At 41.7% G+C, this 24,355-nt stretch overlaps 1 protein-coding gene across 1 annotated transcript in view; it reads left to right on the top strand.

Moving 5' to 3' along the window:
* The first annotated feature begins 1,405 nt into the window (after positions 1 to 1,405).
* Positions 1,406 to 24,355, top strand: part of LOC115197306 (low-density lipoprotein receptor class A domain-containing protein 3) — a 121,572-nt gene continuing 98,622 nt past the window's right edge. The window contains exon 1 of the mRNA XM_029758698.1: positions 1,406 to 1,704. Within this exon, the coding sequence (XP_029614558.1) occupies positions 1,653 to 1,704 (52 nt within the window). The 5' untranslated portion in view covers positions 1,406 to 1,652. The remainder of the gene's footprint in view (positions 1,705 to 24,355) is intronic.

Below are 24,355 nucleotides of genomic sequence, written 5' to 3'. Positions count from 1 at the left end.
TTTGTGTGTGTGTACGCGGGCATGCATGAGTGTGTGTGGATGTGTGAGTGTGTGTACATGCATACATGCTTGAGTGTGTGTTTGTATGTGTGTTATAAAGAGTGATGCTTTTCACAATAGTGTTGTACTGTATATGCATATTGGGGTGGTGGGTAGCCAAGTGGTTAGAGCGTTGGGCCAGTAACCGAATGATTGCTGGATTAAATCCCAGAGCTGACAAGGTAAAAATCTGTCATTCTGCCCCTGAACAAGGCTGTTAACCCACGGTTCCCCAGTAGGCTGTCATTGTAAATAAGAATTTGTTCTTAACTGACTTGCCCATGTAACAGTATAGCTTCTGTCCCTCTCCTCGACCCAACCTGGGCTTGAACCAGGGACCCTCTGCGCACATCAACAACTGACACCCACGAAGCATTGTTACCCATCGCGCCACAAAAGCCGTGGCCCTTGCAGCACAAGGGGAACAACTACTTAAGGTCGCAGAGCGAGTGACGTCACCGATTGAAACGCTATTAGCGCGCACCACCGCTAACTAACTAGCCATTTCACATCGGTTACACTCACCCCCCTTTTGACCTCCTCCTTTTTCCGCAGCAACCAATGATCGGGGTCAACAGCATCAATGTAACAGTATAGCTTCTGTCCCTCTCCTCACCCCAACCTGGGCTCAAACCAGGGACCCTCTGCGCGAACCAGGGACCCTCTGCGCGCATCAACAACTGACACCCACGAAGCATCGTTACCCATCGCGCCACAAAAGCCGCGGCCCTTGCAGTGCAAGGGGAACAACTACTTAAGGTCGCAGAGCGAGTGACGTCACCCAGTTAAATAAAGGTAACATATGCAGTGTACTATCTCTTAGTGAAATTGAATTTCACATAGGGAGAAAAAAAACATACAAATTTATCCCCAAAAAATGTCAACTGATGTTTTCATGAATTAGATTTTTTCGGGCAGAGAGCAAACAAGGAGCTGTAGCTTATTCTAACTTCTCACTGAGTGCACACATGCGACATGGCTTTTCCTAGGTATCTAAAGTCTACAGAGATTTCCTCTCACAAGCCAATAAAGTACATTTTAGACATTTAGCAGACACTCTTATCCAGAGCGATTTACAGTAGTGAATGCATGCATTTCTTTCATACTGGTCCCCTTTGGGAATCGAACCCACAACCCTGGCGTTGCAAACACCATGCTCTACCAACTGAGCCACACGGGACGTATAAAGGAGGAATAACTAATGGCTGAATAGAATAGGATGTGCCAAACTTTTGAATAAACATTGGCCTGGCTATGTCACAAGTTCTGTGATAAAGAGTTTGTGAGTGCTGCACATGGTCCTACTCCCAACCGACCTCTAGTCTTCTGTAGCAACCACAAGTCTCCGCCTCTCTCTCACAGCGCTAACCCGATCCCCACTCACTCCAACTCCCCTGCCACCGCCATCCTCCTCCATAGCCCTTATTCCACACGTTTGTCCCAGCGATAAGCCACCTCTTTACGCAAGCGATTTTAGAACTTTGGCCCGAAGAGAGAAAAAAAGGATAAAACATCCAGAAAAGTGAAGATAAAAGCGAACCAAATACGTTTTATATTGCCCAGATTGTTGGCCACGGCGGGGTGGATAAAAGCAGGCTGGAAAATACCATATCATGTGGATCTGGTACCTCTTGCTTGGTTCGGGGACGGGCTCAAGCTTGGTTGGTAAGTTTCAAAACCACTAGCTTTCAGTGTTCAAGCTTTCACTTCTGTTAGCGCTTCAAACAGTGCCGCCGTGACTGCTCTGGGAGATCAGAAAAGAACAAGCGTGCTTTCGCAACAAGTAACAATTAAGATGTAGCCTGTTCTTTACTTTTGTGTCCATGATATCGTTGTTGTCACAACCTTACAATGTAGCCACCGCTAACTTCAAACAGAGTTGGGGCAAAGTATGTGCACCATCATAGGCTGCGACGTCGATTTAGCTTGGATACTGTACGTACCGTTGTTTTGCTTTTGCAAACCCAATAGCAGCGGGCAATTATAAAATTCCCGTTATTTTATTGAGGTGTGGAGGCTGTTTAGAGTTGAAGCAGAGGGAGAGGATGTAGGCAAGTTATGACGAGGGTTGTTGACAAGTCAATCTGTGCCATGGCAGCTGGGGTCCTGAGAAGCTGTATGGAAGTCTAGCCTCTTTTGCCTCAATTTACACTTCTAGCAGCCTGGGCAGCAGACATGGGATTGTATGCAGACCTGGTTTCATATACATGTATTTGACTATCTGGTATTGAAACTTTATTTTGAGTATTTTCAAATACACAGCCCTAAACAAGTACTTTTATTTGAGTATTTGAATGTTTATTTGTAAAAACCAAATTGTCTGCCAAGTTCTATTTGACAGTGTTAAAATACTTATTTCAAATACCTGGGTTAAATGTATGGGAGTGATCTTGAGTCGGTGTATTTGAGTTCTTCAAAAATGTTCAAAGTCTATTTATAAATACATGAAAATATTAAACTACTTGGTTTATTTTTCAAATAAAAGATAGGCCTATCTGAATACTTACTTCGAATGTACAGTACCAGTTAAAAGTTTGGACACACCTACTCATTCAAGGGTTTCTTTATTTTTTATATTTTCTACATTGTTGAATAATAGTGAAGACATCAAACCTATGAAATAACACATATGGAATCATGTACTAACCATTTTCTCAACCAGCTTCACCTGTAATGCTTTTCCAACAGTCTAGAAGGAGTTTCCACATGTGCTGAGCACTTGTTGGCTGCTTTTCCTTCAATCAATATAAAAAATAAAGAAACTCAGCCCAAACCATCTCAATTGGGTTGCGATCAGGGGATTGTGGAGGCCTGGTCATCTGATGCAGCATTCCATCACTGTCCTTCTTGATCAAATAGCCCTTACACAGCCTGGAGGTGTTTTGGGTCATTGTCCTGTTGAAAAACAAAATGATAGGCCCACTAAGCACAAACCAGATGGCATGGCGTATCGCTGCAGAATGCTGTGGTAGCCATGCTGGTCTAAATAAATCACATACAGTGTCACCAGAAAAGCACCATCATACCACCTCCATGCTTCACGGTGGGGACTACACATGTGATGATCATCCGTTCACCTACTCTGCGTCTCACAAAGACACAGCAGACACACTTCATCAGACGAAGGACAGATTTTCACAGGTCTATTTTCCATTGCTCATGTTTCTTGGCCCAAGCAAGTTTCCTCTTCTTATTGGTGTCCTTTAGTAGTGGTTTCTTTGCAGCAATTCGACCATGAAGCCCTGATTCACACAGTATCATCTGAAAAGTTCATGTTGATGTGTCTGTTACTTGAACTCCATGAAGCATTTATTTGGGCTGCAATTTCTGAGGCTGGTAACTCTAATGAACTTATCCTCTGCAGCAGAGGTAACTCTGGGGCTTCCTTTCCTGTGGCGGTCCTCATGAGAGACAGCTTCATAATAGCGCTTGATGGTTTTTGCAACTGCACTTGAAGAAACTTTTTAAAAGTTCTTGAAATGTTCCGGATTGACTGACCTTCATGTCGTAAAGTGATGCTGGCCTGTCGTTTCTCTTCGCTTATTTGAGCTGTTCTTGCCATAATATTGACTTGGTCTTTTACCAAATAGGGATATCTTCTGTATACCACCCCTACCTTGTCACAACACAACTGATTGGCTCAAACGCATTAAGAAGGAAAGAAATTCCACAAATGATATTTTAACAAGGCACACCTGTTAATTGAAACACATTCCATTTGACTACCTCATGAAGCTGGTTGAGAGAATGCCAAGAGTGTACAAAGCTGTCATCAAAGCAAAGGGTGGCTACTTTGAAGAATCTCAAATATAAAATATATACTGCTAAAAAAAATAAAGGGAACACATAAACAACACATCCTAGATCTGAATGAAAGAAATAATCTTATTAAATACTGTTTTCTTTACATAGTTGAATGTGCTGACAACAAAATCGCACAAAAATAATCAATGGAAATCCAATTTATCAACCCATGGAGGTCTGGATTTGGAGTCACACTCAAAATTAAAGTGGAAAACCACACTACAGGCTGATCCAACTTTGATGTAATGTCCTTAAAACAAGTCAAAATGAGGCTCAGTAGTGTGTGTGGCCTCCACGTGCCTGTATGACCTCCCTACAACGCCTGGGCATGCTCCTGATGAGGTGGCGGATGGTCTCCTGAGGGATCTCCTCCCTGACCTGGACTAAAGCATCCGCCAACTCCTGGACAGTCTGTGGCGCAACGTGGCGTTGGTGGATGGAGCGAGACATGATGTCCCAGATGTGCTCAATTGGATTCAGGTCTGGGGAACGGGCGGGCCAGTCCATAGCATCAATGCCTTCCTCTTGCAGGAACTGCTGACACACTCCAGCCACATGAGGTCTAGCATTGTCTTGCATTAGGAGGAACACAGGGCCAACCGCACCAGCATATGGTCTCACAAGGGGTCTGAGGATCTCATCTCGGTACCTAATGGCAGTCAGGCTACATCTGGCGAGCACATGGAGGGCTGTGCGGCCCCCCAAAGAAATGCCACCCCACACCATGACTGACCCACCGCCAAACCGGTCATGCTGGAGGATGTTGCAGGCAGCAGAACGTTCTCCACGGCGTCTCCAGACTCTGTCACGTCTGTCACGTGCTCAGTGTGAACCTGCTTTCATCTGTGAAGAGCACAGGGCGCCAGTGGCGAATTTGCCAATCTTGGTGTTCTCTGGCAAATGCCAAACGTCCTGCACGGTGTTGGGCTGTAAGCACAACCCCCACCTGTGGACGTCGGGCCCTCATACCACCCTCATGGAGTCTGTTTCTGACCGTTTGAGCAGACACATGCACATTTGTGGCCTGCTGGAGGTCATTTTTGTAGGGCTCTGGCAGTGGTTCTCCTGCTCCTCCTTGCACAACGGTGGAGGTAGCGGTCCTGCTGCTGGGTTGTTGCCCTCCTATGGCCTCCTCCACGTCTCCTGATGTACTGGCCTGTCTCCTGGTAGCGCCTCCATGCTCTGGACACTACGCTGACAGACACAGCAAACCTTCTTGCCACAGCTTGCATTGATGTGCCATCCTGGATGAGCTGCACTACCTGAGCCACTTGTGTGGGTTGTAGACTCCGTCTCATGCTACCACTAGAGTGAAAGCACCACCAGCATTCAAAAGTGACCAAAACATCAGCCAGGAAGCATAGGAACTGAGAAGTGGTCTGTGGTCCCCACCTGCAGAACCACTCCTTTATTGGGGGTGTCTTGCTAATTGCCTGTAATTTCCACCTGTTGTCTATTCCATTTGCACAACAGCATGTGAAATTTATTGTCAATCAGTGTTGCTTCCTAAGTGGACAGTTTGATTTCACAGAAGTGTGATTGACTTGGAGTTACATTGTATTGTTTAAGTGTTCCCTTTATTTTTTTGAGCAGTGTATTTTCATTTGTTTAACACTTTTTTTGGTTACTACACAATTCCATGATTCTTATTTCATAGCTCTGATGTCTTCACTATTATTCTACAATGTAGAACATTTTTTAAAATAAAGAAAAATCCTTGAATGAGTAGTTGTCCAAACTTTTGTGAAAGTAATTGAGATATTTGAAATAGTTTTTGAACCCATGTCTGATTGTATTACAGTACCAGGACAGGTTTTGATCTGCTTTCAATATGAAAGTTGTGGACCTAGTCATGAATGGAATTTAGAATTCTTGAAATTAGCCTATTCTCATCAGAGACCTATTGAGAGGAGTAACTACACAGAAACACTAGTAAAAACATTGTTTTAACGTGTAGCTAAATAAAAGGGCTGCTTGATTTTCTTTTAATGAAGTCCAGTGTAGGCATACTAGTATGATGACTATTAGCCAGTTGATATACATAGAGCTATGAACACTCTACACAGTTTGAATAAAGACAGACCATTGAGAATTGATTTGTTGTGCAAAACATCTGCAGCCACATTTTTTGAAGGCAATGGGAGTTCAATAGAAAATGCCTCATTATTGTTAAAACACAACATGTTTCAGATTTAAAGGTGACATCGGGGTACGGAGTTGAGTTGTCCACAGAATTGTAGACCCAAATAATTCAGCTGTGTAGCTTATACCACCTGTCAGTTTGTAAGATATACACAGTTTAAATAGAATTACAAATATTTTCACTGGTTGTTTGTGCTCTAAAACGGATTTAGTTCTGACATCTAAATCCGAACCAGCTGATATTCTGTTAATCATTATACATTCTGGAATGGGTGAAAGTTAGTATTTTTTTTAGCTGATGCCATTGTCTTGATGTCTTTCTCTGTATCTCTAATTCATTTCTCATTGGTTTGGCACTTGTGCAATTTGGGACAAGTTACAGTGTCTCAGTATTGCAGAACAGTTTGTTGATTACTTTAGTTGGGAATAGAGTGGTTGATTTTTAATTTACAATGTCATAAATGTATGCATACAGTGCCTTCAGAAAGTATTCATACCCCTTGACCTATTCCCCATTTTGTTGTGTTACAGCCTGAATTCAAAATTTAAAACAGTTACAGAGTTTAATGGCTTTGATAGGAGAAAACTGAGGGTGGATCAACAACATTGTACTTACTCCACAATACTAACCTAATTGACAGAGTGTAAAGAAGGAAACCTGTGTTGAATAAAAATATTCCAAAACAAGAATCCTGTTTGCAGTAAGGCACTAAAGTGATACTGCAAAAATGTGGCAGAGCAATTAAGATTTTGTCCTGAATACAAAGTGTTATGTTTGGAGCAAATCCAATGCAACACATTACTGAGTACCACTCATAGTGGTGGCTGCATCATGTTATGGGTATGCTTGTAATCGTTAGGGACTGGGGAGTTTTTCAGGATAATGAAGCAAATACAGAATGGAGCTAAGCACAAGCAAAATCTTATAGGAAAACTTTTCCAACAGACACTGGGAGAAGTAATTCAGCATTCAGCAGGACAATAACCTAAAACACAAGGCCAAATCTACACTGGAATTGCTTACCAAGAAGATAGTGAATGCTCAGTTTTGACTTAAATCTACTTGAAACTCTATGGCAAGTTCTGAAAATGGTTATCTAGCAATGGTCAACAATCGATTTGGCAGAGCTTGAAGAATTAAAAAAATAATAATGGGCAAATGTTGCACAATCCAGGTGTGGAAAGCTCTTAGACTTACCCATAAAGACTCACAGCTGCAATCACTGCCAAAGGTGCTTCTACAAAGTATTGACTCAGGGGTGTGAATACTTAAGTAAATTAGATATTTCTGTATTTCATTTTCTATAAATTTGCAAAAAAATATAAAAACATGTTTTCACTTTTTTCATTTAAGGGCTATTGTGTGTAGATTGGTGAGGAAAATCTAACAATTTAATCCATTTTGAATTCAGGCTGTAAACCAATAAAATGTGGAGTAAGTCAATGGGTATGAATACTTTCTGAAGCCACTGTAAGACACAGGCGTTAAACATGTTATAGTTATGAACGTTAGTGCCTGAGGTTGTAGTGAATTTAGAGAAGGCTGCCAAACTTTAGACTTCCACTATGTGACCAACCCACTTTGGTCTGACCAATCATCGTCACCCAGACCTAACACCACCCACACACACACAGAGCAAATTAAACCTGCATGTATTGTAAATATATCTTTCCAAAATGGACCCCCTGTCTGTTTGTAATCTCCCTTCCCCTGTGACTCTGTTCTCTGGCACCCTGTATGTGTTCTGCCAGCTTGCACAGTAAAGTATTCTTGTTATAATGAACCCTATCAATCACAACAGACCTGGTTGGAATATAGTTGGAATTACTCTGTGTGTGTGTGTGTGTGTGTGTGTGTGTGTGTGTGTGTGTGTGTGTGTGTGTGTGTGTGTGTGTGTGTGTGTGTGTGTGTGTGTGTGTGTGTGTGTGTTGTGTGTGTGTGTGTGTGTGAAGTGACAAAGGCCAATAAAGCTTTTATTAGTCATCTGTGTGCGGTATGGAATAAGGGTGTTCCCCATGTCTCGCTTGTCAATATGAATGTATGATCAGGCGATAGTGTTGGCATACAACATCTGTCACACCTTATTGGCTTGCTGATGCCTCATGGTCTGATACTGCACTCTCAACCTGACAAACACACCAGCTATCACTTCTCTCTATAGGAGGGTAGATACTATTTAGTACTGTATGACTATCCGCTATATCTGCCATCCTCACTTCTTATTGTATTTACTACTGTAACGCAGCGAGTCAAAGATGCATCATCAGCAATGGCAATGTGAGCAAGCTGACAGGAGCATGCTCCGATATCTCCTTAATCAAGATTAATGTGTTCCATTACAGTCCCAGTAGTACCTCACACCGCAGGAGACAGGTGGCCCGATGTTTTCATACATAAGCACAGTAATTTCTCACTTGGTGACACTCAGTCAAGGAGCAGAACCATGTTGTGTATTGTTTTGGTTAATATTTTGCTCCTGGCTTTTCCTGTTGTCAGGGGAAGTGGGGTTAGTGGCTAGCCCTGTGTGTGTGTGTGTGTGTGTGTGTGTGTCTGTGTCTGTGTGCGCGCATGCGTTAGTTAGGGCTGCACAATGAATCTAATTCATATCGAAATCGTAATCTTGACGTACAATATGGATATCACATGCACTATTTTCGAAACGCCACTAAGCCGCGTGTAACATCCGTTTTTTGTTTTTGTTTTGCTTACTCCGTTTGTCTCTCTCACTCGCCTCTTGCAGCTGCCCCCCGGTCCGTCCGTCCGTCCGTCCGTCTATCAATCAAGCAGTACAGTTCCTCCTCCTTATTATTAGATTCAATATAAGTTTCATGCTGTTCTGTTAGGTCAAATGCAGTCAACAAATTGTTACAAACAAGAATGATGCTGCTTTTCACTTTGCTTCTTAATATAAATCATTCAATTTGAATGATTCCAACAGTTCACCCAAGTATTTTGATCAATATCACAAGTCAAATCGCAATCGCAATATTTGTAACGAAAGACAAAAAGAAAATGCCCCTAGTGTGTGGTGTGTGTGTGTGTGGGTGTGTGTGTGTTAGGTATGGGGGTTCAAAATAATTTAACTTTTCAAATAGTATCAAGAATTTTTGTCAGGTATCCGGAAATGCGAAAAACATGTGTCAGCCTTAATGTTATTTATCATCCCATATAACAGTGCCTCTCTTGACTGGAGTAGCCTAGGGAACCTAGCTAGCTATAGGCCACATGCTGCGCATTCTCCCCAACCCCATTCAGATGAAACAGCCTACCTGTTGGTTCGTCCTTGTAGCCTACAACCCTATTCATATGAAACAGTCTACCTGTTGGTTCGTCCTTGTAGCCTACAACCCCATTCAGATGAAACAGCCTACCCGTCGGTTCGTCCTTGTAGCCTACTACCCCATTCAGATGAAACAGCCTACCCGTTGGTTCGTCCTTGTAGCCTACAACCCCATTCAGATGAAACAGCCTACCTGTTGGTTCGTCCTTGTAGACTACTCCTTCTCATTTCGCTAACTTTGAAGAACCTCTTTTCCACTTTGATTGGCCAACGTAAACAACAAGCTACACAGGTGAAGGCTACCGGTCGGCTACGGGTCTTTTTATACATTGAATAATTAATAATTTGGATTGTCATGGTATATCACATGGATATTTAAATTTAATTTAGAAAAAGTCCTTTCAGTGTTAAAATAGGCTGTTTTTTTGTTGTTGCAAAAATGAATGCTCACACAAGTATTCAAATACTAATGTCCATTCGAATATTCTAATAACCGTGCACATCTCTAGTGTGTGTCCGTCCGCGTGTCAGGCAAATGTCTGTGACTGTATGTATGTCTGTACGGTTTGTGCATACATGTGAAAGTGTGTGTGTGTGTGTGTGTGTGTGTGTGTGTGTGTGTGTGTGTGTGTGTGTGTGTGTGTGTGTGTGTGTGTGTGTGTGTGTGTGTGTGTTTTACGTCATCTGATATGCTTCCAATCATAGTCCTATTGTGTCCCTTGGATTAGGCCTGCCTTGTGTTTTGAGAGAGGTGGTTTCAGTTCCCAGAGTTGTTAAACAAAGCCATATGACAGGAGTCACGTTTCCCCAGCACAGCACCACACTCTAAACCCAATACCAGTGCTGTGATTTGAACCTGTATGCCTGTTAAAGAACTGCGCTGGACCAGACCACTACAGACAGAATTCAGTCGTTGCAGCAGATCAAGACAAGATAAAACTCAAGACTTGTTGGAGTGGGTTTTATTCATTGATAGCTTAGAATCTTTTCTGACATACTTTTTGAAGTTCAGACATTGTACCGCTAACTTCGGTGGGAGAAAGTTTGTAGCCCCGGTGAAATATTCGAATAATGGCTATTCATAAAGTATGACTTGTTAATCCTACGGCTCACCATGGTCTGGCCTAGAATGTGCTGTATACTCTTCCCCTTGGAGTTTATAATATTGCTGCAGTCACTTCTACTCTTCATTGTAACGGCCTCTCACAAATTCAACTTATTCTGTGAGCTAGGTCTGACTGTATTTTTGTCTGTTTTGCACTAATTCACTGGCACACACACACTTGAACCAAAGCCAAGGAGTAGCAGCAGGGCTGCTTTTATTTATCTGAATGCAGTCTTTTAGAATGAAATGACAGCGCCGTGTTGAGTGAGTACATGGCAGTGTTTCATGTCACTGCAGTGCTGTCTCCTGGCGACCCATTAACCCACCATCGCCACGGAAACAAGGAAGCCTGATGAGGTTGGAGATTCCATTCCCCTCATGCTGGCTGGGGGGCGGCAGTGGATATGACTTGGTATCTCCCATGAAGAACCAAATAAACTTTCAGATTGTTTGTGACGCCTACACACACCATTACCTCATCTCTCCCTCTGTCTCTCCATCTCTCTGTATGTTTTCTTCTGTTCTCTCTTGTTGTTCGTGTTGTAGGAAAAGGCCATTAGCATGGCCCTGTGTTGTACCCCACTTGCCTGAGAGGATGATTGACTGCTGCCTTCCAGACAGCTGGGTCCCCTGCTGTCCTTGCGATCAGGAGTCATTTGCTGTGTTGTGTCACACAGCGTGGCACTGGGGACACCGACAGGATATTTTTGACCGCAATCCCAGCATCCCTCTGTCAATCCAAACAAACAAAGATCTTCTAAGGTCAACAGAGACACGGATCTCGTCCAGGGAGGGAGGGAGGGAGACTGGATCATTTGGCTTACAGGATTTATTATTTGCTCTTTTGTACTATCTGTTAAGTAACATTGATTGTGTACTAAGGTGCTGAGTGAAGGTCACACTGGATGAGAGCATCTACTAAATGTTATCATAGTGTTTGGGCTACACTGCATGGATGTATTGGCAAAGTGTATGGGTAGTTTGTAGAAATATATTAATGGCTATACTCTATACTGTATATATTCTACACATCTTGGCTTATCCAGAAATAAACTCACTGTTTGAACAGGGATAAACTCCAGGTCCCACTCACCACTGAAGAAAGTATTTACTCATGGAACGAAATGTTTTAAAATGTGAAACTCCAACTCAGAATTGAGATGTCTCGGCCTCCTGAGTGGCGCAGTGGTCTAAGGCACTGCATCGCAGTGCTAGCTGTGCCAATAGAGATTCTGGGTTTGAGTCCAGGCTCTGTCGCAGCCGGACACAACTGAGAGACCCATGTGGCAGTGCACAATTGGCCCAGCGTCGTCCAGGTTAGGAGAGGGTTTTGCCGGCAGGGATGTCCTTGTCCCATCGCGTACTAGCGACTCCTGTGGCGGGCCGGGCACAGTGCACGCTGACACAGTCGCCGGGTGTACGGTGTTTCCTCCGACACATTGGTGTGGCTGGCTTCCGGGTAAAGTGAGCATTGTGTCAAGAAACAGTGCGGCTTGGTTGGGTTGTGTTTCAGAGGACGCACGGCTCTTGACCTTCGAGTTGTACAGTGAATGTACAACTGGAGTTGACAATGACACAAATATAAATTTTCACAAAGTTCGCTGCTTCAGTGTCTTTAGATATTTTTGTCAGATATTACTATGGAATACTGAAGTATAATTACAAGCATTTCATAAGTGTCAAAGGCTTTTATTGACAATTACATGAAGTTGATGCAAAGAGTCAATATTTGCAGTGTTGACCCTTCTTTATCAAGATCTCTGCAATCCGCCCTGGCATGCTGTTAATTAACTCCTGGGCCACATCCTGACTGATGGCAGCCCATTCTTGCATAATCAATGCTTGGAGTTTGTCAGAATTTATGTTTTTGTTTGTCCACCCACCTCTTGAGGATTGACCACAAGTTCTCAATGGGATTAAGGTCTGGGGAGTTTCCTGGCCATGGACCCAAAATATCGATGTTTTGTTCCCCGAGCCACTTAGTTATCACTTTTGCCTTATGGCAAGGTGCTCCATCATGCTGGAAAAGCATTGTTCATCACCAAACTGTTCCTGGATGGTTGGGAGAAGTTGCTCTCAGAGGATGTGTACCATTCTTTATTCTTGGCTGTGTTCTTAAGCTAAATTGTGAGTGAGCCCACTCCCTTGGCTGAGAAGCAACCCCACACATAAACCGTCTCAGGATATTTTACTGTTGGCATGACACAGGACTGATGGTAGCACTCACCTTGTCTTCTCCGGACAAGCTTTTTTCCGGATGCCCCAAACAATCGGAAAGGGGATTCATCAGAGAAAATGACTTTACCCCAGTCCTCAGCAGTCCAATCCCTGTACCTTTTGCAGAATATCAGTCTGTCCCTGATGTTTTTCCTGGAGAGAAGTGGCTTCTTTGCTGCCCTTCTTGACACTAGGCCATCCTCCAAAAGTCTTCACCTCACTGTGCGTGCAGATGCACTCACACCTGCCTGCTGCCATTCCTGAGCAAGCTCTGTACTGGTGGTGCCCCGATCCCGCTGCTGAATCAACTTTAGGAGATGTCCTGGCGCTTGCTGGACTTTCTTGGGCGCCCTGAATCCTTCTTCACAAACAATTGAACCGCTCTCCTTGAAGTTCTTCATGATCCGAAAAATTGGTTGATTTAGCTGCAATCTTACTGGCAGCAATATCCTTGCCTGTGAAGCCCTTTTTGTGCAAAGCAATGATGACGGCACGTGTTTCCTTGCAGGTAACCATGATTGACAGAGGAAGAACAATGATTCCAAGCACCACCCTCCTTTTGAAGCTTCCAGTCTGTTATTCGAACTCAGTCAGCATGACAGAGTGATCTCCAGCCTTGTCCTCGTCAACACTCACACCTGTGTTAACGAGACAATCACTGACATGATGTCAGCTGGTCCTTTTGTGGCAGGGCTGAAATGCAATGGAAATGTTTTTTTGCGATTCAGTTCATTTGCATGGCAAAGAGTTACTTTGCAATTAATTGCAATTCATCTGATCACTCTTCATAACATTATGGAGTATATGCAAATTGCCATCATACAAACTGAGGCAGCAGACTTGAAAATTAATATTTGTGTCAGTCTCAACTTTTGGCCACGACTGTACACAAAATACTCTGTCAAAATGGAAAACAAATCTAACATTTATGAAAGATAAAACACTAACATATGTTGATTTAGATAAGTATTCACCCCCCTGAGACAATACATGTTAGAATCCCCTTTGGCAGCGTTTACAGCTGTGAGTTTTTTGGGGTAAGTCTCTAAGAGCTTGCACATCTGGATTGTACAATATTTGCTCATTCTTAAAAAAGATATTTAAGCACTGTCAAGTTGGTTGTTGATCATTGCTAGATAGCCAATTTAAGTCAAAATTGTAACTAGGCTGCTCAGGAACATTCAATGTCGTCTTGGTAAGCAACTTCATTAAACTCTGTAACTGTAAAATCACTATTCCCTGAGCAATTTCATTCGTCTCCGGCAACTGAGTTAGTAAGGACCCCTGTATTTTTGTAGTGACTTGGTATGATACACAATACAAAGTGTAATTAACTCTTTAGAATCCATTGCGGCCGTAGAGAACCTTAGTAATTGAAACATGAACGGCCTTGTTTTTCTAACAATGTGTCAATATCGCTAAATTAACTTGCTAACATCCTGCTGTAGTATTTGCGTGGCTACCAACCAAAAATTGGAAATACGGTATGTTGTCATTTGACCTTAACATTTTTTTTCATTACTCAAAATGGCGCTGCAGCGGACACAACTTTTCATTGTGAAAGAAGTTGTATCTATGTTGGTTGGTGATACGGACACGTCATTGCACTTTGAAAAGTGATGATGTCGAGGTGAGTGTAATAAGTAAATATATGTTTGGTGTTGTGAAACTTGGGGAATAACTCTCAGAATAGCAAATCCTGTCATGTCCTGATTACTTGGTTGGTCCAGGCGAGCACATCAGCAGTGGGGCTCAAATGATTGCTTACTGTCTCATGGAAACAGTTGCAGTGTTTTGCTGTATATAGTCTGCTAACTAGTTGTTTGTTTTGTCAAATCAAACTTTATTTGTCACATGCGCCGACTACAACAAGTGTAGACCTTACCGTGAAATCCTTACTTACAAGCCCTTAACCAAGAGTTAAGAAAATATTAAGAAAATATTTACCAAATAAGCTAAAGTAAAAAATAAATATATAGCTATACAGCCTCGTCATTGTCATTTTGTGCTAATTTTTATCAAAAGTTTTACTTTAGTTTATATAATAAATATTTTCTTTAACTATTTCTTGAACTGCATTGTTGGTTAAGGGCTTGTAAGTAAGCACCTGTTGTATTCGGCGAATGTGACAAAACATTTGATTTGATTTTAGATGCCAGTTCAGTGGCGCTCATATGAGAAGTTGGATCTTTGTTTAAATAACCAGATAACAAGTTGCTTGTTTTGTCCTGTTTCTACTGATGCAATTAATTTGAAAACTGTCCCAGCTTCATAACTAATCAGCGAACATTTGCAAGCTGAGTCTGTCAGGCAAAAAAAGCAAGAGTTGGAGAGAGATGAGAGGAGAGACCACAATTGTATCCTACTTGTTGCTCCTCTCCCACTGTTACTCTGTTCCTCTAGGTTAGTGAAAGCAAAGTAAGTGATGTGGAGAGTCAGGGCTCAGCTGCAAAGTGCAGGGACGAAGAGGAGTTAGAGATGATTGGAGGGATAGAGATATGGAGCGATGAAGGAGGAGTGGAGGGGAGCCTATGTTTCCATGGAGTGTGTCTGCCAAGTACCCCCATTTACCCTTGTACCACACATCCTGGGCCTAAAGGTTTTGGAGTTGTTTTTAAAAGTGGTAGGAACTTCTATCTGTTCCAGAGCTTGACCATCTTGACCAGCTGAGGAGCTATTACAATGCTGGACGCACAGGCAGAAAATGGTGGAAGTATGTGTTTTGGAGGATACTCAGCATTGCAACAATAATGCGTGGGGGACCCTGCAAAGGCCCTTCTCAGAAACTGCAGGTGCTGGTCCCTGAAGGCATTCAAAATGTAGCTTGTGCAGTCACTTTGTGATATGGCTACAGTGGCAGGAATAAGGGAGCCAAGAGTGTGGCACCAGGGCGTGGCCCAAGTTGTAACTCATTTGAAAGTGGGTGACACAGGGCAAAGAGTGGTAGATGTGTAGAAACCTCCTTTGGGTGTTCACTGCCACTTTGCAGGATGGGGCCATGCTTACAGAAGTTCCATGACATGTTGTAGGCTACAGCAAATGCAAACACCAAGGTGAATGTGTGAAATATGAATTCATCCTACAAATCTTTTATTGTGTTGTTGTGTTTTGAATCTTCTCTCTTTATCTGGCTCCATCTAATACTTGTTGCATTCACTGGCTTGTTCTCAAAGTAGGCTACTATTTCCACATTTCGTGTCAGACCTGGTCTGTACTAAATCTTATTGAGAGAGGTTACCTACATTTTGAAACAGTCTCTGAATAGTTCGTTTTCAGACCCCTTGGCTTTTTCCACATTTTGTTACATTACAGCCTTATTCTAAAATTGATGAAATTGAGGGAAAACAAACTATCTACACACAATACTCCATAATGACAAGGCAAAAACAGGTTTTTAGAAATTCTTGCTAATTTATAAAATAAATCTGAAATATCACATTTACAAAAGTATTCAGACCCTTTACTCAGTACTTTGTTTAAGCACTTTTGGCAGTGATTACAGCATTGAGTCTTCTTGGGTATGACATTACAAGCTTGGCATACCTGCAGATCCTCTCAAGCTCTGTCAGGTTGGACGGGGAGCGTTGCTGCACAGCTATTTCCAGGTCTCTCCAGAGATGTTCGATCGGGTTCAAGTCCGGGCTCTGGCTGGGCCACTCAATGACATTCAGAGAATTGTCCCGAAGCCATTCCCGAGTTGTCTGGGCTGCGTGCTTAGGGTCGTTATATCCTGTTGGAAGGTAAACCTTCACCCCAGTCTGAGGTCCTGAGCACTCTGGAGCAGGTTTTCATCAAGGATCTCTCTTTACTTTGCTCTGTTCATCTTTGCCTAGATCCTGACTAGTCTCTCAGTCACTGCCGCTGAAAGACATCCCCACAGCATGATGCTGCTACCACCATGCTATACCGTAGGGATGGTGCCAGGTTTCCTCCGGATATGACGCTTGGAATTCAGGCCAAAGAGTTCAATCTTGGTTTCATCAGACCAGAGTCTTTAGGTGTCTTTTGGCAAGCTCCAAACAGGCTGTCATGTGCCTTTAACTGAGGAGTGTATTCCGTCTGGCAACTCTACCATAAAGGCCTGATTGGTGGAGTGCTGCAGAGATGGTTGTCCTTCTGGAAGGTTCTCCATTCTCCGCAGAGGAACTCTGGAGCTCTGTCAGAGTGACCATCGGGTTCTTGTTCACCTCCCTGACCAAGGCCCTTCTCCCCTGATTGCTCAGTTTGGCTGGACAGTAAGCTTTAGAAAGAGTCTTTGTGCTTCCAAACTTCTTCCATTTAAGAATGATTGTGGACACTGCGTCCTTGGGGACCTTCAATGCTGCAGACATATTTTGGTACCCTTCCCCAGATCTGTGCCTCAACACAATCCTGTCTCTGACCTCTATGGACAATTCCTTCGTCTTCATGGGTTGGTTTTTGCTCTGACATGCACTGCCAACTGTGGGACCTTATATAGACAGGTGTGTGCCTTTCCAAATCATGTCCAGTAAATTGAATTTACCACTGGTGGTCTCCAATCAAGTTGTAGGAACATCTCAAGGATGATCAATGGAAACAGGATGCCCCTGAGCTGAATTTCAAGTCTCAAAGCAAAGGGTCTGTAAATAAGTTATGTTTAAAAAAAATAATAATAATTGTTTTGCAAAAATGTCAAAACTTTTTTCACGTTGTCATTATTGGGTATTGTGTGTAGATTGCTGAAAATAATATTAAAATGTAATCCATTTTAGAACAAGGCTGTAATGTAACAAAAAGTTGTGGAAAAAGTTAAGGGATCTGAATATTTTCCGAAGGCACTGTATATTTAGTTTGAGAAATGTTTCTGTCTTCTGTAAGTTTAAGAAACATTGCCTTGTGCCTTGCAATTTCGTTACCAAAAACCCACATATCTTTCTAATAGGATGGAGGATAATGAAAGTTCACAGAAGTAACAAGTAAAGGTAGACGTAGACCTATCAATTAGTTTGTGTTTTTACTGAGATAAATAGATAATTTGTTTTATTATATATTTACGTGATTACAACTCAAAATTCACCCCCCCCCCAAAAAAAAATATATATATATATATATATATATATAAAAATTGGTGACAGCAATGGGAAATCATAATACTCACAAACCACAGTTGGGTTCACAAGTTTGGACACCACAGTAAAGTCCACAGAGCACATTAGAGTTGAGTACACTTTATTGTACTGAACTATACTTTACTTTTACTGTTCTGTGTTGTGCGGTACTCTACTTTGATGTCCAAACTTGTGAAACATAGACGTCTATGATTGGTTCAAATTTGGTCTGTACCAACCAAATTTGGTCTTGTGGGCAGAGCTTATTTAAATAATAGCCAGTGTGTAGAATAATACCCAAATATGCAAAGGAGGATATTGCATATGTATACATTTTGTGTACCTATTTAGGATACATCACCATGAAAATAATTACATTCATATCCATAATTATGCATTTCTGTTTAATATAGATCAGGGACCCATGATGAAATTCCGTTACTGGGTGTAAATCCACTTCACTTATTGTAGTTCAATGTGTCATGTCGTAGCTGACACCCCATTCTTTTTGTAGACATAGTTGAATCTTAATTCGGAGAAGAAATGTAAGAGTTTTTAGAAAATGTGCACACAAAAAACTGAGGGAGATTTTACTGAAATTCTGTTAAACTTTGCATCTGCGGTTTATCCAGCAAGTTTTTTTGTAGTGTAAATTGTTAAGTATACCTTGTGGTTTCTTAAACTTTTAAATCAATGTTTTTTGTTTGGCAAAAAACATTGGTCTCAGCGCAATTCCGTGACCGTGGAATTGCCAAGGGTAAAGTACAATGTAGTCCGACACTGAGCAAGAGAAACTCTTAGCCTCAAAATAGAACTAAAACTCTGCACTGTTTACTGTAGCATGTAGAACAGGTAGTGTGCCAACATTAGCAATTTCTCACACTAATTTGTTTGTTTATTTGGATCCCCATTAGCTTTTGCAGAAGCAACTCTTCCTGTGGTCCACAAAAAAAACACAAAACATGACAAGTAACAAAACACTGATAGACAAGGAAAGTCAGACAAATTTAAAATACGATATTCAAACAATGCAACAAAAACATAATACAAAAAATATAACAAAAATTGTGTGTTAGTGTGTGTGTCCCCTCACAGTCCCCGCTGTTCCATGAGTTGTTTTTTTAATCTGTGTTTTTAAAGGTAATTTTGCTCTTTTCTTGAGTATATAGGAGATGAACGAGAGTTCCATGCAAACATGGCTCTTTATAAAACTGTGTTGCCATGAATTTGTTTTGGGGACTGTCAAGAGACCCCTGGTGGCATATATGAATATGTAAAAAAATGTTTACCAGGTAAGCTTACTGAGAACACATTCTCATTTACAGCAACGACCTTGGGAATAGTTACAGGGGAGAGGGGGGATAAATGAGCCAATTGTAAGCTGGGGATGATTAGGTGGCCATGATGGTATGAAGGCCAGATTGGAAATTTAGCCAGGACACCAGGTTTAACATCCCTACTCTTACAATACGTGCCATGGGGATATTTAGTGACCACATAGTCAGGACACCTGTCTAACATCCCATCCAAAAGATAGCACCCTACACAGGGCAATGTCCCCAATCACTGGCCCAATATTTCATTAGAGCAGAGGAAAGAGTGCCTCCTACTGGCCCTCCAACACCACTTCATGCAGCATCTGGTCTCTCATCCAGGGATTGACCAGGACCAACCGCGCTAATCTTCAGAGGCAAGTCAGCAGTGGGATGCAGGGTGGTATGCTGCTGGCTGGGTAGGCATGGGTGTCTGAGCTGAATGTTATTTGATTATGCAGACAATCTGTAATTTTCATCACAATAATATTTCTCATAAAAACAAAAAGAGAAACAGTTCATCTCTTGTTAACCCTCAACCAGGAAAGACTGGCATGCATGTTGGTGATGTTAGTTCTGTATGTGTAGTTAAGAGAAAGGCATGCTGCTCTGTTTTGAGCCAGCTGCAGCTTTGCTAGGTCTTTCTTTGCTGCACTTGACCATACCAGACAGTAATCAAGATGGGACAAGACCAGAGCCTGAACGACTAGAACAGTAGACATGTCAAAAAACGCAGAACATATATTTATAAACAGACATACCTCTCCCCATCTTCACAACAACTTTGTCAATATGACTTGCCCAGGATAATTGACCATCCAATGTTATACCTAGGAGTTTAGCCTCCACAACTTTCTCAATGGTCACACCCTGTACAGTGTACAGTAGATCGTTGACCAAAAATGACAAACCCATTTGAATCCCTCTTTGTTACACATCAAGATGTGGAAAATGTCAAGGAGTGTGAATACTTTCTGAAGGCACTGTATGCCTTCATTTTTAAATGCCATTTAATTTGACACCCAATTTGACATGCTCCTATGTTTCTGCCTTTTCTCAGTCATCCCTCCACAGAGAAGACCGCATTCCTTTGGATAAATATTCATATGAATACTAAACCAAAACCATTGCATATGCTTTATCTCTGTGGTTCTTCATGTAAACATAATTGCAAGAGTAACAAATTATTATAGAGACTAGTGACTGACAGAATGATGGACTCATGGACTCGCAGCATATTGGCATTCAGCTGAGGCTGCCAGTGGAATTATCTCCACCTTTTATTTAGTGCTCACTCACATGGATACACATCTCATTCACCAACCTCTGGGGTGAAACTCCAATCACAGATGAAAATCTCGCAACGCAAAAGCCATTACGCACTTGATGTAACTCTCCCAGGCAAATGCATAAATGAACAAATAAGATCAATCTCAATTTGGCAGACTATAAATAATTACCACTTTGTCACAGTTCATTTAAAAGATTTGACTTAAGACCCCATGATATTGATATTGAATTTCTCATTATTGCTACCTGAAAATCCCTCTCATTAAGCCCAGATCAGCTCAGAGGATCATACCAGAGCCTGGCTGTTCTCCCTGGTGTGTAATGGCTGATGGAATATGTCAAGTAAGGCAGGAAAGCAATAATATTTGCCTGTCTGAACATTTATAGTGAGGAGAGGTGAATTGAATTCTGGCAGAAGAGAGAGGAGGAGCACATTGTTTCACCCCCCCCCCCCAGACAGCAAGTGTTGCATAGATTTTCAAGCCAATTTAAGTAAAAAATGTAACTAGGCCACTCAGGAACATTCAATGTCTCAATGTCATCTTGGTACGCAACACCATTGTATATTTGGCCTTGTGTTTTAGGTTATTGTCCCGCTGAAAGGTATATGTCTCTCAGTGTCTGTTGGAAACCAGGTTTTCCTCTAAGATTTTGCTTGTGCTTAGCTCTATTCCGTTTCTTTTTATCCCCCCAAAATCTTGTCCTTGCCAATGACAAGCATACCCATAACATGATGCAGCCACCACCATGCTTGAAAATATGAAGAGAAGTACTCAGTTATGTGTTGGATATGCCCCAAACATAGTGCTTTGACCTCAGGACATTCATTTTATTTATTTTACACATTTTTTGCAGTTTCTTTAGTGCATTATTGCAAAAAGGATGCATGTTTTGGAATATTTTATTCTGTACAGGCTTCCTTTTCACTCATTTAGGTTAGTATTGTGGAGTAACGACATTGTTGTTGAGCCATCAGTTTTCTCCTATCACAGCCTTTCAACTCTGCAACGGTTTTAAAGTCACCATTGTCCTGATGGTTTAATCCTTCAGCGGTTCCCTTCCTCTCTGGCAACTGAGTTCGGAAGGAGGAATGTATCTTTGTAGTGACTGGGTGTATTGATACACCATCCAAAGTTTAATTAATAACTTCACTTACGCACACAGACAGCGTAGTGAAGAAGGCAGCTCCTCTTCAACCTCAGGAGGCTGAAAGAATTTGGCTTGTCACCGAAAACCCTCACAAACCTTTACAGGTGCACAATTGAGAGCATCCTGTCAGGCTGTATTACCACCTGGTACGGCAACTGCACCGGACACATCCGCAGGGCTCTCCAGAGAGTGGTGCGGTCTGCACAATGCATCACTGGGGGTAAACTACCTGCCCTCCAGGACACCAACACCACCTCTGAATATTGGGGAATATTCAGAGGTGGAAACTTTCCGGGGGAATTAACGGGAATATATCGGAATTAACGGAAATATATTCAAATTAATATTAATACCATTTAAATGTAGATGTTTTCTGCATTGGATATATTTACCATATCAATTGGCAATAAGGTAAAAGGTTTATCATAAGTAGACATAATTGCAAATTATTAAATCCTTCCAATAGAAATATAAAAAAAGATTTAGTTACGAATTGAACTTTAATTAAATGAGTTGACTCTTCACAAGAGATGATTTCAATGAACAACAAAAGAAAGTGAATATTGAATGATCCCCAATGATCCATCTTATCAAAAACCCAAAACTTTTCAACATACATATGTAAAATGATAGTCTAGAAACTAAAGCTTTGGTTGTCTTCCTCTCAGGCTTCCATGTCTTCTCCCTGAACCTCCTCAATGTCCAACTCTTGAACATCAGACTCTGAGGCCTCATCTTCACTGTCACTTTCCAACCTTATTGAGGATGGCTCGTTCTCAGGCTCAAAAAGCCTCAAATTTGCCCTGATGGCCAAATTTGCCCTGATGGTCAGCCTGTTGCGTGCTTTGGTGTGTGTGTTCCCAAACAAGGACCAGTTGCGCTCTGAGGCGGTTGATGTTGGTGGGATTTAGAGGATTATGGAGGCAACAGTGGAAAGAGCCTCAGATCCTCAAAGTCCCTTACACCAGGTGGCTGATGAGATATGTTGGCATTACTCATCTCATATGTATACACTGTATCCTTCACTATCTATTCTTTACTATCTATTGCATCTTAGCCGCTTTGTCACTGCTCATCCATATATTTTATACTTATAAATTCTCATCCCATTCCTTTACTAGATTGTGTGTATTAGGTTTTGTTGTGGAATTGGTTAGATATTAGGTTTTGTTGTGGAATTGTTAGATATTACCTGTTAGATACTACTGCACTGTCGGATCTAGAAACATAAGCATTTCGCTACACTCACAATAACATCTGCTAACCATGTGTATGTGACCAATAACTTTTGATTTGATGTATTTTAAAAAATACTTTCAAGTACAAAAATGTAAATATCTCAGGCATTTTAACTCAGGTCTGTTTGGTCCATGTTATTTGAAATAATGTATTTGAAAATAGTTTCAAATAGTAGGCTATTTATAGGAAATTATTTTAAAATTCTTTCAAATACTTCAATTAAAAGTAGTTGATTCAGCACCACCTGATTTGAAATTAGTCAAATACACAGAATAAGTATTTAAATGTGAAATACTTCAATACACATGTATTTGAACCCAGGTCTTGTGTTGTGTTGGTAACATCCTACAAAGGACTGTGTGTCTAGTCAAAGGATCATTCTTCATGATCCTTCATAATTGGCTGCTTGGCTGCTCTTTCAGACACCATCTCCTAACCCGTATCGGACATATTGCAAGATAAACATCATTTGAGAAAGCATTGGATGTTCACTGTCTTTGGTAATGTGGACCTGCTTTCTTGATATTTTAAGCATGTTACTTTACAACACAGTTAGGACTTTACACTGAAGAGTGAGGACACTCTTGTGGCATGTCAATCGATTTCTTCACACAGTCAAATAGGAGACCAGACAGGCTAATAACAGAGTGATATCACTCTCTCTCCTGTTACTTAGCTAGTCATACCTGAAGTATTGATCAAAAGTGGCACCATGACAAGTATTTCTGAACATCATTAAAACACTTAACATCAGCCTCGGAATTAAATTCAAGCATCAATCTAGTAAATTAACTTCAAAAATAGGTGGAGAACAACCTCGGAGTGTAATAATACTTAGCTCCAAAGTCAGTCAGAGAAATCCCACCAATCCTTCATTAGGCCTATGTAGTCATTAGCTGAGCTGGAGGAGGGCAAGTCTCTCTGATAGTCTGACACATTATCCGGAGCAGAAGAAATGAGTCACAATTCCAGCCTGTAGCTTCTCATTAGACAAGGGCTGCACAGAGACTAACTCAATTACCATCTCCGACATCACTTCCTCTCCTCTCCTGCAGATTAATACAGCCTCAGTAATGGCCAAACTCTGGCCTGACCTGCCTGCCCTCTATTAAGTAGTGCTGGGCATTTAACTGAAATGTTGTTTAATTTTCGTTTTTAAACAACTAATTGACCGACATGGGTTCAATTTTAATTCCATTTAGTTTCGTTTTTTTTCCTGTGAGCGCAGAAAAACCCAGATCTGCACAACAGATTATCAGAGCTTCAGCACTTCCTGGTCCTCAACCAAACCCAATCAAACATCAAACTCACCAGACAGACAGCGACCGACCGACAGGGGGAAAAAAACCTGTGCAAGCTGTTTTGGAGTGGTTCATTTGTTTTTATTTGGTACAGTGTCGTCACTGTCGTCACACACAAACATTATCACATATGGTGCGGGGGGAGGTAGTGAAAAGAAATGAGGTGGAGCTGCCACACGTGTACGCTCCTTCATGTCTCCATACGTTACCTTCCAGCAGACCTCCAAAACACTTGTCTCTGCTTTCTTCCTGAATACTGATGTGAAGGGCAGACTAAACGGAGAGGAGGAGAGCAGGAAATGTTCAAGATGACTAGAGGCACAGTAGGGAGGGAAGATTTAAGGGTTCTGACTGTGGACATCAAATCTAACTCTGAGTCCCACAATGGTGATTGAGACAAAATGCT

Source organism: Salmo trutta, chromosome 7, assembly GCF_901001165.1.
Source record: "Salmo trutta chromosome 7, fSalTru1.1, whole genome shotgun sequence".
In the NCBI taxonomy this organism is placed as follows: Eukaryota; Metazoa; Chordata; class Actinopteri; order Salmoniformes; family Salmonidae; genus Salmo; species Salmo trutta.
Note: the sequence above shows the minus strand (reverse complement) of the source record. Positions and strands in the feature narration are given on the sequence as shown.